The sequence below is a fragment of the Elephantulus edwardii genome, unplaced genomic scaffold (genome assembly GCF_000299155.1).
Source record: "Elephantulus edwardii isolate Elephantulus edwardi_28Jun2011 unplaced genomic scaffold, EleEdw1.0 scaffold00006, whole genome shotgun sequence".
Classification (NCBI taxonomy): Eukaryota; Metazoa; Chordata; class Mammalia; order Macroscelidea; family Macroscelididae; genus Elephantulus; species Elephantulus edwardii.
In genome coordinates, this window is record NW_006399756.1 from 1,081,409 (window position 1) to 1,099,432 (window position 18,024).

The 18,024-nt window shown below is 50.7% G+C and overlaps 1 protein-coding gene across 2 annotated transcripts in view; it reads right to left on the bottom strand.

Moving 5' to 3' along the window:
* Positions 1-9,014: 9,014 nt before the first annotated feature.
* The window catches only part of JAKMIP3 (Janus kinase and microtubule interacting protein 3), a 37,034-nt gene continuing 28,024 nt past the window's right edge, over positions 9,015-18,024 (bottom strand). For both annotated transcript variants that reach the window (XM_006879860.1, XM_006879861.1), the window contains 4 exons: positions 17,569-17,646; positions 10,620-10,823; positions 9,296-9,361; positions 9,015-9,065 (listed from right to left, as the gene is read on the bottom strand). In XM_006879860.1, the coding sequence (XP_006879922.1) occupies positions 9,015-9,065; positions 9,296-9,361; positions 10,620-10,823; positions 17,569-17,646 (399 nt within the window). The remainder of the gene's footprint in view (positions 9,066-9,295; positions 9,362-10,619; positions 10,824-17,568; positions 17,647-18,024) is intronic.

The following is an 18,024-nucleotide window of genomic DNA, read 5'->3' on the forward strand; positions in this document are numbered from 1 at the left end:
CCTTGATATGTCAGATGAAGCTTTAAAATCCTTGCTTCCAAGAAGCAGCCTGGTTTTACTCTTTCTAGGATGAACCTTTTTGTTCTCCTAGCAGTCCATGGTATATATTCAACACTCTTCTCCAGCATCACAACTCAAAGGCATCAATTCTTCTATCATCCTTAATCATTGTTCAGTTTTCTGATGCATAGCAAGTTAGTTGCAAAGACCACAGCTTGGATCAGGTACATCTTAGTCTCCAGACTGACACCATTTCTCTTCAGTATTCTGAAGAGGTCCCTGACAGATGATTTTTCCCAATGCAATTCATCTTTTTGTTTCCTGGCTGCTGGTGTCAAGAGTGTTGATTGTGGAGCCAAGCATGCTAAAGCTGTTAACATTCTCAGTCTCTTCACTGTCTATTAAGATGCTGCAAATTGGCCCACTGGGGAGAATATTTGTTTTTTCTTATGTTCAGCTTCAACTCATATTTATGGCTGCAACCCTTGACCTTCTGCAGCAAATGCCTCAGGTCCTCCTCAGTTTTGGCAAACAAGGTTGTGTTATCTGCATAATGCAGGTTGTTGGTGAGTCTTCCTTCAATCCTGATGCCACATTCCTCCTTATGGAGCCCAGACTCCCAAATTATCTGTTCCGCATAGAGATTGAAAAGGTATAGAGATAGGATGCATTCCTGGCATATACCTTCATGGTTTTGAACCATGCAGTGTTGCTGTTCTGATGACTGCCTACTGGTTCAAGTATTGGTTTTGCATAAGCACAATCAACTGTTCTGGGATTCCCATTCTTCCCAGAGTCAGCCACAGTATTTTGTGATCCACATGGTCAAATGCCTTTGCATAGTCAATGAAACAGACTTTCCTCTGGTACTCTCTGCTTTCAGCCAAGATGCATCTAAATTAGCTATAATATCCCTATTACCACGGCCTCTTCAAAACACAACCTGCACTTCAGGAATTTTTCTGTTGATGTGCTGTTGCAATAATTTTTGGATAATTTTTAGCAGTATATTGCTTGCACATAATAGTAATGATATTTGAAAATTTCCACACTCTGTCAGGTCACCTTTCTTCGGAATGGGAACAATTCTGGATCTCTTCCAGTCAGTTGGCCAGGTGCTCGTCTTCCAGACATTTTGGCACAACTTGGTGAGTGTATCCAGGGCAGAGTCTGTCTGTTGAAATATGTCAATTGGTATGCCCTCAATCCCCATGTCCTTGTTTTTTACAATTCCTTCAGAGCAGCTTGAACTTCTTTCATCACTACAGGCTCTTAATCATATGTTATTTCATGAAATTCTTCTGTGTCAGCCAATTCTTCTTGGTACAGTGACTCTGTACACTCCTCCATCTTCTGTTAATGTTTCTTGGATCATTTCTACAGAAGGCATCCTTAAGTGTTGCAACGCCAGGCTTGAATTTGTTCTTTAGTTCCTTCAGCTTAAGAAATGCCAAGTGAGTCCGGCCCTTTTGATTTTCTGATTCCAGCTCTTTGCATCTTTCATTGTAATACTTGGCTTTGTCTTCTCATGATGCCCTTTGAAACCTTCTGTTTCAGCTCTTTAACGTCTTGATTTTTTTCCCTTTGTTTTGGCTTCTTGACGTTCTAGTGAAATATTCCAAGTCTGTCGTGGCACCCATCTTGGTCTTTTCTTCCTCCTCTGTCTTTGTAACGGCGTTCTACATTCTTCCTGGATGATATTCCTTTTTTTTCTCTTTCTTTTTTTAAAATTAATTTTAATGAACATTTAGAGATACTTTGGATTTCCATTCATTCACTGTTGCCCTGGATGATATTCTTGATATCCTCCCACAGCTCATCTGGTCTTTGCTCATTAGTGTTCAAGGCCTCAAACCTGTTGCTGGGATGGTTTAGAAATTCAAGTGGGATAGACTCAAGGTCAAATTTTGGTTCCTGATGATTTAACCTTCTTTAGCTTCAGTTTGAACTTGCATATGAGTAGTAGATGACCTGCTCTACAAACAGCACCTGGCCCAATTTTCACAGCTGATAATCAGCTTCTCCAGCGATTCTTCCACAGATGTAATAGATCTGATTCCTGTGCATACCATCAGGTGAAATCCATGTGTATAGCCTGTGTTTATGTTTCTTATAAAAGGTATTTGCAATGAATAAACCATTGATTGTACAGAATTCTATCATTCTACCTCCAGCTTCATTTCTGTCACCGAGTCCATGTTTTCCAACTACTGATCCTTCTTCCTTGTTCCCAACTTTTGCATTCCAGTCACCCATTATTATGAATGTATTTTGATTGATTTCTGACTGCAAAAGTTTCTATTTCCTCCTCTTTGGCTCTGGTTGTTGGTGCATCTATTTGAATGAGTCATAGTCATTGGACTTCCTTGTATGCGTATGGATATTACCCTGTCACTCACAACACTGTATTTCAAGATGGATCTAGACACTACTTTTTTAACTATGAAAGCAACCCCACTTTTTCCTTACCTTTCATTGACTGCACCTGTATGTAAACCTTTCCTTAGCTCTTTATAATAGTGGCCTTATACCATAACTGTCCTTTTGTGACTGACATATGTCACTCAGTAGAATTTGCTTTAGATTCTTCCATGCTGTGCAGTATTTCACACATTGTTACATTGTGTTTTATAAAATAACATTGATCTATGACCACTATTACCTTGTCTTTTCAGATCTCAACCACTGCATCCATGGGCATTGATTGTGGATCCAAGAAAAAGGAAATCCTTGATAACATCAATCATGTCTCCATTTATCTTTGATATTTATCGGTCCAGTTGTGAGGGACTGTTTCCTTTAGGTCGAGGTGTAATCTATCCTGAAGGTGGCAGTTCAACAAGAGCCCCATCAATAAATGCTTCAAGCACCTTCAGGTTCTGCAAGTCAGGTTGTCTGCACGTCGTTACTTGTCCTCTGCAGGTGTTGACAACTCTTCCTCTGATCCAGATGCCACTTTTCCCATCAAGTCAGACTTCTGAGATCATTTGCTCAGCGTTCAGCTGACTGTATGGGGAAAGCTTATGACGCTGTATATGGACATCTGAACCCTGCTCTGTCCTGCTCCGTCCACATGACCTCTGATGCTCCGGCCACTGTCACAGTCACTGAGCAGTCCTTCTTGAAGGCCTTCCTTTCCGTGACTGACCCTCCTCCCTCCCCAGCACGATGCCTTATTCCAAGGACTTGCCCCTCCTGACACTAGGCTCAAGTCTGTAGTAGAAAATGTCACCATCCTTGCCTCTAAGAAGTACCTTGGTTGTAATTCCTCAAAGACGGACTTCTTAGATCTTTGGGAAGTCTGTGGGATCCATTTGATAGGTTTTGTTTCCTTGTGGAATATCAGTTGACCATTGATAACTGGATTAATTTTTGGATTCTCGATTCTGTTCCTTTGTTCTATGTGAGGGTGTAGTCTTAGCTTCTGAGGTCCTCCTCACTTTCAGCAGGCAAGATTATGTCGTCTGCAGAACAAAGGTTGTCGTTGATGAGTCTTCCTCCTCTCCAGATGCCACAATCCTCTGCATAGGGTCCAGCTTCAGGAATGATTTGCTCATCATACAGCCTGAGTAGGAATGGAGGGAGGATACAGCCCTGACACACACCTTTCCTGATTTGCTCTGCCTGGACAGCTTCTTGGTCTATGTATAGGTTTCACATGAGCACAATTAAGTGTTCAGGAATTCCCATTCTTCTCAATGTCAGCCATAATTTGTCATGAGCCACACAGTCAAATGTCTTAGAATAGTCAATAAAACAGAAATAGATATTCTTCCAGTATTCTTTGCTTTCAGCCAAGATCTGACATTAGCAAAGATATCCCTTGTGCCATGGCCTCTTTTGAATCCACTTGAATTTCTGGAAGTTCCTGTTGATATACTCTTCCAGTAATTTTAGAATAATCTTCAGCAAGGTTTTACTTGCATGTGATATTAACTGTCAATAATTTTCAGTTTGTTGGATCACTTTTTTTTTTGGTAATGGGAACAGACATAGATCTCTTCCAGTTAGTTGACCAGGTAGCTGTCTTCCAAATTTCTTGGCATAGACAGGAGACAGGTGAGTTTGTCCAGGCCTCATGTGTTTGTTGAAATACCTCAATTGGTATTCCATCTATTCCTGGGGGCTTATTTTTTGCCAATGCCTTCAGTGCAGTTTAAATGTTTTCCATGATTGCTATTGGGTCTTGGTCATATGCTACTTCAGAAATGGTTCAGTGTCAAGCAACTATTTTGGGTACAGTGATTGTGTATTCCTTCCATCTTCTTTTGATGCTTCTTGCATCATTCAGGATTCCACACATAGAATCCTTCAGTGTTGCAACTCGAGGCTTGAGGTCTTTCAGTTCCTTCATTCTGAGAAATGTCTGTTGGGGAATGTTGAGGAGGAAGGGAGGGCCTCTGGCCAGAACAGATCGCTTAAGCTCCAGATAAGTGCAACCCTTCCAATGGCTTTGAAAAAGGGTAGAGAAAGCTCCCCTGTGTTTGGCTGTCCAGGCTTGCGAAAGCTCGTCACCTGCGAAGACAGCTGCTGCATCTGTTGAGCTGGGAGTGATCCGCTGAGGTTCCCCCGATGAATCTGCATGACCCACGTCCGCAAGCCCACCCTATCCTGTCTTCCTGGTTACTTGCTTGTATATAAGTATGCTGCAGCCCCCAATAAAGTTGAGCTGGATTGACTCTCTGAACGGCTCCCGGAGGGAGTGTCTCTGTTGTGCTTACCCCCGTCAGGGTTGCTGGTGAATAGACAGCGACAAATATCAAGTGAGCTCTTCTCTTATTATTTTATAACTCCGGTATTTACACATTTACTAATATTATTTTGCTTTGTTTTCTCAAACTCTCCTTTGAAATCTTCTGTTCATCTCTTTTACTTCAGCTTTTCTTCTGTTTATTTTGGCCTATGTTTTAATGCAGTTTTCAGAGTGTCATCTGATGTCCTTGACATTGTACCACGACTTATCTGGTCTTCAGTCATCAGTACTCAGTGCCTCAAATCTATTAAGATGGCTTTTAAGTTCAAACGGAACAGATTTAAGGTCATGTCTTGGTTCTCATGGACTTGCTTTAATTTTCTTCAACTTCCTTTTGAACCTGCATATGAGTAATTGACGGTCTGTCCCACAGTCAGTTCCTGGCCTGTTTTGATATTGAGCTTTTCCATTGACTCTTTGCACTCATGTAGTCAATCTGATTCCTATGTCGTCCATCAGGTAAGATCCATGTGTATAGCTGCTGTTCGTTAGTTTTCTTCTAAAAATATTTGCTGTTAGGGGGAGTGTATCCATGGGATTCTTAGTTGGATGGAATCTGGTCTCTGAGGCTCACAGCCGGGGAAAGCCCGTGGACACCCAGCCTGCCTGCTGGACACGTCACAGGGCTAGCAGGCAGGAGGGGATGGCAGACTCTCCCTCAGCCTGCAGGGCCTGCAGCCACCTTGATTGTGGCCATCCTACCCCAGGGGAAGATGACACACGCACACGTCAGATTCTGGTATACTGGCTAGTGGCCTCACTGCTGGGTGCACAGCTGGCCTGAATCCTGTGTGGTGGAAGCACTGAGTACTGGCCCCCAGGATGCTGCTGGCATGGCAAGGTGACCCTGGTAGCATGTTGCCCATCTGGCTGTGCCCTTGCCTGGCCTGTGACAGACTGTGGACTGTCCCTGTCCAGCAACAGGAAATGCCATCCCGAGGGCGGCAGTGCAGGACCCAAATGCAGGTGATGGCTTGTTGGGCTGGAGCGCCCTCATGTGGCCACAGGGTCACATCTCTTTTACAAGCCTGAGTTAACGGTCCAGCCCGCACACCTGGGGGAGGCACCACATCTGTGCCCAACACCGTGCTAGCAGCAGGTGCAAACTGTCCTCTTCAGAATGGGGGCAGGGATGGTCTCGACAGCCTGTGTCTATGGGGGTGATGCAACACTTACTGTCTCAGAGCCCTGTCAAATGGACAACAGGTGCTCTCTGATGGCCAGTGGGGTGGTCACTACCGTCTTCCCCACTTGTTCCTCATCATAGCCTCACTAGAAAATGGGTCCAGAGCATGGCACTAGCCCCAGCTCCTATCGCCCAGCCTAGGGCAGGCAGATGGTGGACGTGGGGTCCATGCCCTGCCCTGGCCCAAGGGCACAGAGAACACAGCTAGGGGACACGGTCCCTGCTGGGGCACCCGCTCCATACAGGGCTATGACTTTCCAAGGCTCACGAAAATGCCTCCTCTGTGTAGCCCACAGCCCCTTCCCAACCCATAATGTCTCAAGGGGTCCAGGCGCCAATACTGACAAAGCAAAGGACGTCACTAGGATGGCTGGTCCAGAGTCAGGCGCTTGCCAAGCCTGTAGGCTGAGATGCCCACTACAGGGCCCCTGGAGACCCTCCCCACGCTGCCCAAAGGTGGGCAAGTCCTATTCCTCCTCCTCAGGTGCTGAAATCACTCCCACCAGATTTTTTCAGGCCTTGAGGTGTGAGGGTCCCTGGCAAGTGACCAGCACAGACCCCCACCTCACTAGCCTGGGCAACATCTACATGAGAGCTATGTGGTGGTGAGAGCCCTGAGCCCTGGGAGGTGCCCAGGCAGAAGGACTCCACTTCACAGGGCGCCCACATGTATGCTACCTACACAGGACTGTCAGCTTTCTGCAAGCTGAGTGGGAACTGGGGGCATATATCCAGGGAGATGCCCTTGCACCCCACAGCTGGGTGTGGGGTCAGGCTGGCCCACAACCTGAGGGCCAAGCCTTTGATGAGGTTCTTGGAGCCCCTGTGTCCCCCTGGGATAGTGAAGCACCTTTTGAGGAAGGAACTGGGACTAGATAGGGAGGTAGAGAGCAGGACAGGGTGTGGGGTGCACACAGAGACCCCACAGGAAGCAGAGGTGCCTCTGATGCTACAGACTTGTCTGACTGGGAAGCGCCTGGAGAGAGGGGGTCTGGAAGGCCTGGAGGCCCAGTGTACCCCTGGAGGGCACCTTTGAGGGATGGACACCATGTCTCTCCTTACCTGAGGCTGTGTGGGCACAAGCTGTCTCTGTCCATACACTGGCAGCACATGGCCGGCTCTGCTGGGACTGCCATCATGCGAGGTCATGGATGACGTGGCCTGGCCACACAGAAGCCTGCAGCAAGCACGGCTGGCCTGTGAGGACTCCAGTTCGTGTATAGCCCCCAAACTTGTAGATGCCCAGCCAGCCACACAGCTGTCTGCATTCCGAGGCCAGCCTCCTTCTACTGCCATGTTCTGGTGTGTCCATCAGCCAGCTCCGGAAGCTTCCACTGGCCACGACTGATCATTCAGTGTGATCATTCCTCCAGGGAGGAACAGAGGAGGTGCACAGTGGCACGGCCATGGCACAGTGACAGAGTGACATGAGTCCTGACAGCTGGCTGCGGTGTCTCCTTGCCGGTCTGTCCTCCCATCTGCAGGCTGAGAGCACAAGGCTTGGTCCTTCAGGCCTGAAGGAGGCCTCCTGCACGGATTCGCACCTTCAGTCCTTTCTGGCTGTCAGAGACCAGCCCAGTTCTTCCTCTGAGATGTGGACTACAGTTGTGGGGTGTTCAAGAGGGGATGCAGGTGGCAGGCCCTCACCGGTCAGCAGTGGGGGCAGCTCTGGTGGGGTTGCACAGTTGGGGACCCCCAGGCAGCAGAGCCCCAAGAGGAACCCTAACTGGTTCATCAGACAAGGACGGCACAGAGGTGCTCTAGAAAGTTCCACCCCAGTATGAGAACCCTTCCTCCCTCCGCCTCAACAGGAGGGGGTCGGAGCTGGTCCAGTCCTTTCCAGCCTTCAGGGATAAGACTCCATGGCCCAAGTGTCCCCTCGAGCCACAGCTGCTCGCTGGTCCAGCAGGCAGAGAAGTGACTGAGCTCACCCTCTTGGGGCTGAAATGATGGAGATGGTGAGTCAGGGGGAGATAGTCATGAAGGGGAAACGAGGTCATGTGAGGTGGAAAGGTGGGGATAGGGAAGGGATGCTGAAGTCAGTGTGGGGAGGCCAAGGTCATATGGGGGGAGGAGGGGAGGAGCATGTGGGAGGGTTTCGGGGATGGGAAGGTGGAGTAAGAGGGAGGAAGCCATGACTGAGGGACCTGGGGGGGGGTGGCAGAGGCTGATATCAGAGGCAGAGGTGACATGAGAGGATATGTTCAGTGGAAGGAAGGGAAGTCACAGTGACTGAGCAGGACAGGATGGAATGGAAAGTCATGGTGAAATGGAGAGCAGTCATGGGGTGTAGTCCCTGTGGAGGGAAGACCACCCTGAGGGGAGGGGTAATAGATGGGGGCAGAGTGGGAGGAAACTATGGTTTAGCAGAGAGGAATTAGGGGAAGGGGACGTGGTCACTGAGGAGGGCAGGCCATCTTGAGGGGAGGGGTCTCAGATGGGGAATGGTGGGAAGGTGGTGGGTCCGAGGCAGAGGAGGGGGCCGTGCTAGGGCACAGTCCCAGCAGGGTGTAGTCAGGGTGGGAGAGGGGCGGGGGGAGCCTGTGGTCATGGGAGTAGTGGTGAAGCTGGAGGCAGTGGAGGGGCCAGGTGAGCTTAGGTGAGGTGTGGGGGGTAACCACAGTTGGGGGGCTCCGGTGAGGCACCATGTTTATTCCCTTGGAGGGGCTGCAGACTGAGCAGAACTCAGAGGTCAGCCCCTCCTGCCCTGGCTCCCGCTCCCGGATGGTGGCCACGGTCAGCAGGTGGTCAGCTCCAGCCTGCTGTGAATGGGTAGCTGTCCCTGCGGATGGCTGCCTCCCTAGACCAGGAGCACAGCTGCATGGCTACCTTCCTGGGAGGGGCTGGGGGCTCTGCTTCCCTCTCTGGAGGCAGCCTCTGCACCTCCATCCACAGGAACCCTCTGGATCCTGGCTGAAAACCACCCTGGGGGGCCCTGCTTGGCCACACCCCATGCTGACACCCTCCTGGGGGACCAGCTGGGCCTGAAAAGAGGTGGCCCCCCCAGGCCACAGCTGACCATGGCAGGAGGGCCCAACATTGCAGATACTCACCACATTAAGGGGCCAAGAAGAGCTAAGACCAGAGAATGAAAGCTAGGGAGAAAAACAGAAATAGAAAGAGGAACTGAAGAGGGAGGGGAGGAAGGAGATGGAGGGAGAGAGAGAAGAGAGGCACGTGGTGAGTGAAGGCACCCTGACCACACGGCTGGACAGACAGGACGGCCGGACAGACAGGACGAGGCCGCTGAGGCCACTGCGGGGCATGGGAAGGGGGCCAGTGGGGAATGGGGGAGGCTCAGGGAGGGCTGTCTGGGTCAGCAGGGGCTCGGCCGTGAGGAGACAGTGCCCCTTTACCTTTTCTTCCAGCTCCTTTATCTGCCTCTTCTGTGCCTCTATTCTCTCTTCGAGCTCTTTAATCCTCTGCAGTGGGAAAGCAGGAGTGCCTCAGCCACGCCTCAGGGAAACTCAGTGGGGACGTTCTGGGGTGTCCTCAAATGCGTCCGGTCACCCCCACAGAGCAGGACCTCGAGACTCACAAGATAGTGGACATTCTCCCCCCACCCCCACCCCCAGCCTGCCTGGATCTTCACATTCTGAAAGTGACACATGGTCTGTGGGGCCAGAACCTGTCCTCTCTGCGGAGACCAAAACCACTCTGTTTTAAGCAAAGGAGGGGCCTGGCCCAGGACCCCCAGGCCAGCATCATTCTCGGTCTCCTGCTTGGCCCGGACAGCTGAGAGAGCTCGCCAGGCCAGTGGCTGGTGAGCACAGACACTCCGGGGAGGGACAGTCACCGTCGCTGGGCGTGCAGTAAGCACACTGCCGTCAAATGTGGCAATTCCGCTCTCCAGAGAACACACATGTTCACACTGCAGTGTGCGAGATCACGCGTGCATGAGCACTGTGAACCGTCTGGGAACGAGAACAAGGGGCAGAAGGGGCGAAGCGACCATCTGCCGCTGGAGAGACGGTGCCGGCAGACTTGCTCTCTGCGGAGCGGCCATGAATCTCCAATTCGTACGGGCACAAAGAGCGTGACCTGCCCATCTGCACCGGCCTGACTTCTCCAGTCATAAACCACATATTACGAACAGGAAGTGGGAGCCCAGGGCACAGCTGTCACCACAACACAGCAGCAACCAGGGGACTCAGGAGAGGGGGTCACTGAAGGGACACACCCTAGGACAGAGCCAGGGAACAAGCCATGTGTGGGCCACGGAGGGTCTTGTCATTGAGGCCCCGGTCACTCAAAGGTCTAGTCATGCAAAGACAGTCACTGGGGCCTCATTATTGGAGGGCCCAGTCATTGAAAGGTCACGCCATTGGGCAGTCCAGTCACAAGAGGATTATCCAGTCATTTGAAACCCTAGTCATTGAAAGTTCTGGTCATTGGAGAGTCTTGTCACTAGACAGTCTGGTCATCAGAGGCCCTGGCCTATGGAAGGCTTGGTCATTGAGAGTCTGGCCATCGGAGAGTTCAGTCACTGGACGCCCTGGTCATTGAAGGCCTTGGCCACTGAGCGGCCAGCTCACGAGAGTCCGGTCATTGGAGATCATGTCACTGGACAGTCCTGGCCCTGGAGGTCCTGGTCCTGGGACCCTGACTGGGCTCCTGGCCAGGCCCTGGCCTTCTGGGCCCGACCCCCATCAGGTCCCCCCACCTGCCTGCAGTGCGCACCTGCTGTGCCAGCTGGAGCAGCTCCATGCGCTCCCGCAGGATCTGGGCGTCCCGCTCCCGCAGCTCGCTCATGACCTGGCGCTTCCACTGTTCCACGGCGACCTGGAGCTTCTCACGCTCCTCCTCCGACAGCATCGCACACACCTTGGCCCCAGCCTCCTGCTGCAGGGCATCGTACAGCATGGCTTCCAACTCCAGGATGCGCTGCGGGGGTCCCAGGAGACCGTCAGTTGCTGCTCCCTTCCGAGAAGCACAGCCAACCCCCAGGGGCATCTGAGATGACTAGTCAGGGGGCAGGGCGCCTCAGGATAACAAGGTTGTGAGCCCTCCCCAGAATCAGGGCACTCCTCGCTCCTCCGTGTGGGCCCACAGGGCGGTCTCTACAGTGAAAAGCAGCTAAGAGCTGGGAGAGCCATTTCACTGGGAAATGAGGTGCAATGGTGAACCGTCACTAAACTGAGGAAACATGTCATCAGCAGATATCGCCAAACAGGAGCCAGAAACCAGAGGATGCAGAGTTGGCGAGAGGGCGTGCCCTGGGGGAGAAGTGACAGAGGGAGGGTGGGCTCTGTTTTCATCCCAAATGCGATTAAACTCTCAGGTCCCCGGGCCTTCATGTACTGTCCCCAGTTAGAAGGATACAGAGTTACTGCAAAGATGCATTTGAGATTCACAGGAAGACAAGGCTAGTCCTTGACTTTCCCCTCGGCCAGGATACCCATGCACACATCTCACCCAGCAAGTGTCCACCCAGAACCCCCAGCATGGCCCTCTCTCTACAGCCCACCGTGGCTCCAAAGAAGGCCCTCATCCAGCCTCCTGCCTCGCGCTCCAGCACACCACCATCCTCCCTCCCACTGGTAAACCACTGTGGCCAGGTCACCCTGTGTCCCACCCCTCCACGAGGCAGGAAGGGTCAGGAGTCCTAGTGCAGAGATGAGGGAACAGACTCAGGGAGGAAGAGTTTGCTTGAAGGCTTGACACTAGTGGCAGGAAGCCTGGACCACCAGCAGGTGCCAGGGCATGACCTTGCCACGGCAACGTAGCCTCCACTGGGTCCCCACGTGTCACCCATGTCTCCGTGATCACAAACCATGCACCCAAGTAGCCAGAGTCAGGACCTTCCGCACCCCCACCCAGCTCGCCCCAGATCAGCGGCGAGGAAGGCCTGGTGCTGGTCAGTGCTGGCTGCGCAGAAGGAGCGGCGAGAGGATCAACGATCAGCCAGTGGAGGGACAACAGCCCGGGCTCACTGTCTGCACCGTGACTGTGAGGACGTTTGTGGAAGTCAACTGTCATTGACTGTGCTCCCCCAAATGCGTCTGTAATGATAGAATATGGAGGCTGCATAACGCTCCCCCACATCCTGATAAACCAAGTCATTTCCACAAGACTGAGCTCTGCCAGATATGAGCGGAGGCCCCCGCTGTGGGTGTGGCCAGTGCACATCAGTAGAGAGCTGGGTCGGTGGGGTGCACAGGGCTACCAGGAGACAGCGGCACTGAAGGTCTTTGTGGAACTGCAGGTTAAAGCTCTGCAGGACCGGGAGCCAGGCACCTGGAGCCCAGAGAACACCGGGCTGGAGGTTCCGAAGGACACAAGAACTTTCCTCCACATGGACGTCAAATGAGGGCCTTGCCCTGCTGCTGCCATGTTGAATTTGGGCTTCTAACCACTTACGTGACAAGAAGCTACGCTGCAATCCCGAAGCCCACGGTCCGAATCCACCAGCTGCTCTGCAGAAGGATGGGCAGTCTCCTCCCACGCGATTAACTGACGGAAAATCCGCTGAAGGGTCAGCTATGGGCCAGTTAGGACTCAACGAAAACAACCACTTAAATGGTAAGGGAATGACTTTCTATTTGTTAATGTCATCCACTTGTGATACTTGTCACAGCCGCATGAGATGCCCAAGCCATCAACCTTAAATCGTCGAGGCGCTGCTGTCGTTGGACTCTCTATCGTCCTGGCTTTCTGGGCCCCTCTGGGGCACTTCTCCAAGCCCGAATGATTTGTTCTTTTGCAAATCCACAATACATTTAATACTCTTCACCACCACAACTAAAAGGCATTAACTCCTCGTCAGTCTTCCTTATTCACTGTCCAACTTCCAGATGCACCACAAACAACTGAAAAAACCATGAATTGGGTAGGTGCACCTCAGTCTTTAAACAGATATCCTTGCTCATCAGCACTCTGGAGAGGTCAGTGAGGGCACATTTCCCCAGTCCATCACATCTGTGATTTCTTGCTGCTGCTACTATAGGTGTTAATTATGGCCCCACGTAAAGTGAAGTCATTGACAACGTCAACCTTTTCTCCATCTATCATGATATTGTCCATTGGTCCAGTGGTGAGATTTTTTTTATATGGAAAAACTGAGATGCCAGCATATCTAAATAAGATAGCTTATCTAAATTGAAACTGTTTAAATAAAGATGCTCATTTCTACCTCTCTGAAGGAAGTCATTTAGCCTTTTTTCTTTGTCAAAGTATTACTTTTTGAATATCAAAGAAGACAGAATCAGAGTTTTTAACCTAGATGAAGACTTATTAGTGCATGTTACCCTTGCTATCTCAATGTTAAAAAAAAAGGAAGGACACCTACTGCAAAGGGGAGCAGCTAGACCTCCTGCTGGAGATGAGAGACCACCTGGGACGCAGGAAGGAGTACGGTGGGGATTTCCTGAGGGCCAGGATGTCTTCGCCGGCCCTGAAGGCGGGGCCTTCAGGAGAGGTGACTGACTTCCACAATGGCACCTACCTTGTCCGCTTCACTTTGTTCTGGGAGGGCCAGGTGTCTCTGTCCCTGCTGCTCATGCACCCCAGTGAAGGGGCGTCAGCTCTCTGGAGGGCAAGGAACCAAGGGTATGACAGGGTGATTTTCACAGGTAAGTATGTCAATGGCACTGCTCATATCTTCACTGAATGTGGCCTGACTGCAAACACAAGTGCTGAACTGTGCCAGTACCTGGACTCTGAAAACGAAGAAGCCTCCTACTGTGTGAAACCTCAACACATGCCCTGTGGGGCCCTGACTCATATGACCACCAAGAATCAAGAAATTTCTTATCTTGCTGTCAAGGAAAAAAGTCTTTTCCAAAGGTAAATGTGTTTAAGGTACACTGAGAGGTGCTCCCGGGCAAAAGTATGCAGCCAATTTCAGTTAGTATTGAGCATGATTCTTTCATATGATTCCTCTGCTCAAGATTCAGGCCATTCATGTGTCTTCATGACCCCCATTGCCAAGGTTTGCATCTTCACTGAGCTGATTAATAAAAGAAGGTTGCACAGGTGGGACTTTATAACATGTATACCTGAATGCCTAGTATCCTCAGATTCATTTGTTTTTAATTACAGACTTGAATTTTATAAAATAGGTTCATTGGAAATATATTTTGCTGTGTACTAACACAAATGCTGCGTCATAATAAGATACCTTGAACAATGAAAATAAAAAAAGGAAGGAAGAGCAGGTGGGACAGAAAAGGCGGAGAATCACTGAGTGGCAGAGGTTAGTGGGTCAAAGGGGTTGAAGGAGTAGGGACAATTCAGAGGAGACTTAAAGAGAGGAGCTGGTTATAGGGCTGGGGCAACTCTAAGTATATAAAAGAATGAGAAGAATGATTATATAAAGCACAAGGTACATGAATAAACACAACATAAATGAAAGACTATAGAAAACGCAAAGTACATGTACAAAACATGATGACTATGAATGGTTACATGAACATAGAGGAAAAATGAAAACCCAAACACTGTCCAGTGGCTCACTGGGTAACTGATTCCCTTCACGTCAGACAATGTTCTCATGTCAGAGGGTTTAGGGCACAGTCCACTCAACTTCCTCTTCTTCAGCAAATGAATCCATGTTTATGTTTCAAAGACTTCAAGGAGAACTGGCCTAAATTATCCACACCATGGTTTATCTTCAATTGCTTCCTATAAATCCTGCTGAAGATCATCCAGAAATGACTGGACCAGTACATTGACAGAGAACTACAAGAAATACAAGTTGGGTTTAGAAGAGGCCGTGGCACAAGAGATGTTATCGCCAATGTCAGATGGATCTTGGCAGAAAGCAAAGGGTCCCAGAGGAATGTGTATCTGTGTTTCATTGACTATACAAAAGCATTTGAATGTGTGGATCACAACAAACTGTGCCGAACCTTGAGGAAAATGAGACTCCCAGAACACTTGATTGTGCTCACGCAAAATGTGTACTTGTACCAGGAAGCAGTCCTTAGAACAGAGCAGGGTTGCATGGTTCAAAACCAGCAAAGGAGTGTGTCAGGAATGCATCCCGTTCCAGACCCTTTCAATTTATATGCAGAACACATCATTCAAGAAGCAGTGCTTTATGGGGAGGACTATGGCATCAGTATTAGAGGAAAACTCATCAACAACCTCCACTATGCAAATGACACAACCTTGCTTGCTGAAACTTAAGAAGACCTGAAGTGCTTGCTACAGAAGGTCAAGAACTGTAGTCTTCAATATGGATTGACGCGTAACATCAGGAAGACAGTTTCTCACCACTAGGCCAACTGGCAGCACCATGACAGATGGAGAAGAGATTGAGGTTGCAACTACAGCTTGCTTGGCTCCACAATCAACACCAGTAGTCAGGAAATCAATCAAAAGACAAATTGCACTGGGAAAATCTGCTGTCGGGGACTCCTCCAGAGTACTGAAAAGCAGTGATATCAGTCTGAGACTAAAGTAAACCTAATCCAGACCATGGTCTTCACAATTACTTGCTATGCATCAGGGAGCTGGACAATGACTAAGGATGACAGAAGAATCGATGCCTTCGAATGGTGGTGCTGGAGAAGAGTCTTGAACATACAATACTTCCAAGAAAACAAATAGGTTTGTCTTGGAGAGGGTGAAACCAAGTCTCTCCTTGTTGGCTAGGATTTTGAAGCTCCATCTCACATACTTTGGGCATGTAGCCAGGAGAGACTGGCTCTTGGAGAAGGACGTCATGCTTGGAAGGGTGGATGGACAGTGCAGAAGAGGGAGATCCTGGATGAGACGGATTGATACAGTGACTGGAGCAATAGGAGATGGCATGTCAGTCAGTGAGACGGGCTCAGGACAGGGCAGAGTTCAGAGCTGCTGCACATAGGGTTGCTACGGGCTGCAGTGACAACAGGAGAATTGACCCAAACGATCCACATCATGGAAGCTTCAACCGCTTCCTGCGGACTTACGAGCTGGATCATGAGTAAGACAGACCAAAGAAGAAATGATGGCTTTGAGCTGTGGTGTTGGCGAAGAGTTCTGAACACTCCGTGGGCTGTCAGGAGAACGAACAGGTCTGTGTTGGAGAAAATGCACCCAGGGTGCCCCTTAGAGACAAGGATGGCGAAGTGTCACCCCACATGGGCATGTTGTGGGGGAAGGGCACAGTCTTTGCAAAAGGACCTCGTGTTGGGAAAGGCAGAGGGTCAGAGGAGGACAGACTCCCAGCAAGACAAGCTGCCACAGTGACCGCAGCAACAGGCTGGAGGACACACGGACGGCGAGGACAGGGTGAGACAGGGCCAGGTACTGCTGTCCACAGACTTGTTATGGGGTGTTGGTGACCCAAGGGCACCTTGACAACAACAATAACAACAACTAAACCGGAGCCACAGATTCAGTTCTGACCACAGAGACCTGGGTGCGGCCCAGGGTTCCCAAGGGCTGGTCTTGCAGAAAGCCACCCCCAGGCCTCTCCGCTGGGTGTTCTTGAACCTTCAACCATCAGCCATCGAGCCTGTTCACCACTCACACCACCCAGAGACCACTCTCACGTCCCTAGGAACTCATAAGACCCTCCCAGGGTCTCGGAGGCTGCAACTAGCTACCAAGGGACACTTCCATCTGTCTCCTGGAGAGTTACCAGCAGATTCAAAATTCCAGCCTCCTACTAGCCCAACGTGCTGGGCACTACGCCCCCAGACCTGGACGTGGAGCTCCTTGAAACCTGTCCTTCAGGAAGATCTATTGATAAAATATGTGAACAAACTCTCAGGTTACAAGGACACGTCTTCCAACAAAAAAGTAACCGCTTCAGAAATGAACGTTCCCTTTTCTTCAGGACAAATGGTTTAGTAAGAAGTTGAGAAATGAAAGAATGTGTTTGATGCCACCGACATTTTATAAACTAAGCTTCCCACAGCTGACAGGACCGGCTCAGGGACCCACATCAAAGACCACTTAAAGCAAAAGATAAGCTTCCGCTTTTAGGAAGCTTTTTAAGGGGTGGGTTTCCGGCCTGGGATTAGCATCACGATGGCTCACAGAAACCAGGTGGTGAGATGCTCAGTGGACCTTTCACAGGTGACGGGAATCCCGGGGTGGGCCGCATGCCCTCTAGAGGACCAGCCAATGTGAGGAGTCCGCTGAGCCTGCAAGGGACTCTGGGGTATAGAGCATCACGTGCTGGGGGCTAACCAACAGGTCGGCGGTTCGAGTCACCCCTCTAAGGGAGCGATGAGACAGCGTCCCCTGTAAAGACTTCCAGCCTCGGGGACCTGAGCTGGCATGATGGGTACTCAGAACTCTGGGGGTGCTGTGCCTGAGGCATGCAGCTGCTGACAAGATGGTCAGCAGTTCAAAGCCACCAGCTGCTGTAACAGGAAGAAGAGGAGTTTGCTTCCCTAAGGACTTCTGGTCTTGACATCCTAGGATACCTCAGTCTACCGTGCAGGTTCCCTCTGCGTTGAGGAATGACCCGAAGGAGTGGCCCTAGACCCCGGGAATGGGGCGAGCGTGTTTCCTATCTGTGGCCCAAGTCCTTGCTGACCAGGAACGGTGCTCCACTGACTGAAGGCAGAGCTCCCCTTGGGGTGATGTGGCTGCAGGAACACGCAGCAGCATGGCCCCTAAGTCTCTGAAGTCCTGCTGCACGCGGGCCGGGGTCCCTGGGAGGCCTGGCAGCTGGCTGAGCTGCCTTTACCTTGTGAGCCTGGTCCAGGGACTGCTTGCGGTAATCCAGCTCCTCATCCAGGTAGCCCTTCTGCTTGCTAAACAGCTCCTAGGTCACAGACAGCCAGGCTCAGGGGGCGGTGGCGGTGGTCACCAGGGGCACGGAGGATGGTGAGTAATGGGGGGCAGTGACATGTGAGCACAGAGGATGGCGGGCACCGAGCGGTGGTGACCCGGGGCACAGAGGATGGTGGGCACTAAGCAGGGGTGACATGGAGCACAGACGACGGTGGGTACTGAGTGGTGCTGACATGTGATCACAGAGGATGGTGGGCACTGAGAGAGGACTGTGGGCACTGAGAGAGGACAGTGGGCACTGAGTGCTGACATGTGATCACAGAGGACGGTGGGCACTGAGTGATGGTGATGTGATCACAGAGGATGGTGGGTACTGAGAGAGGACGGTGGGCACTGAGTGCTGACATGC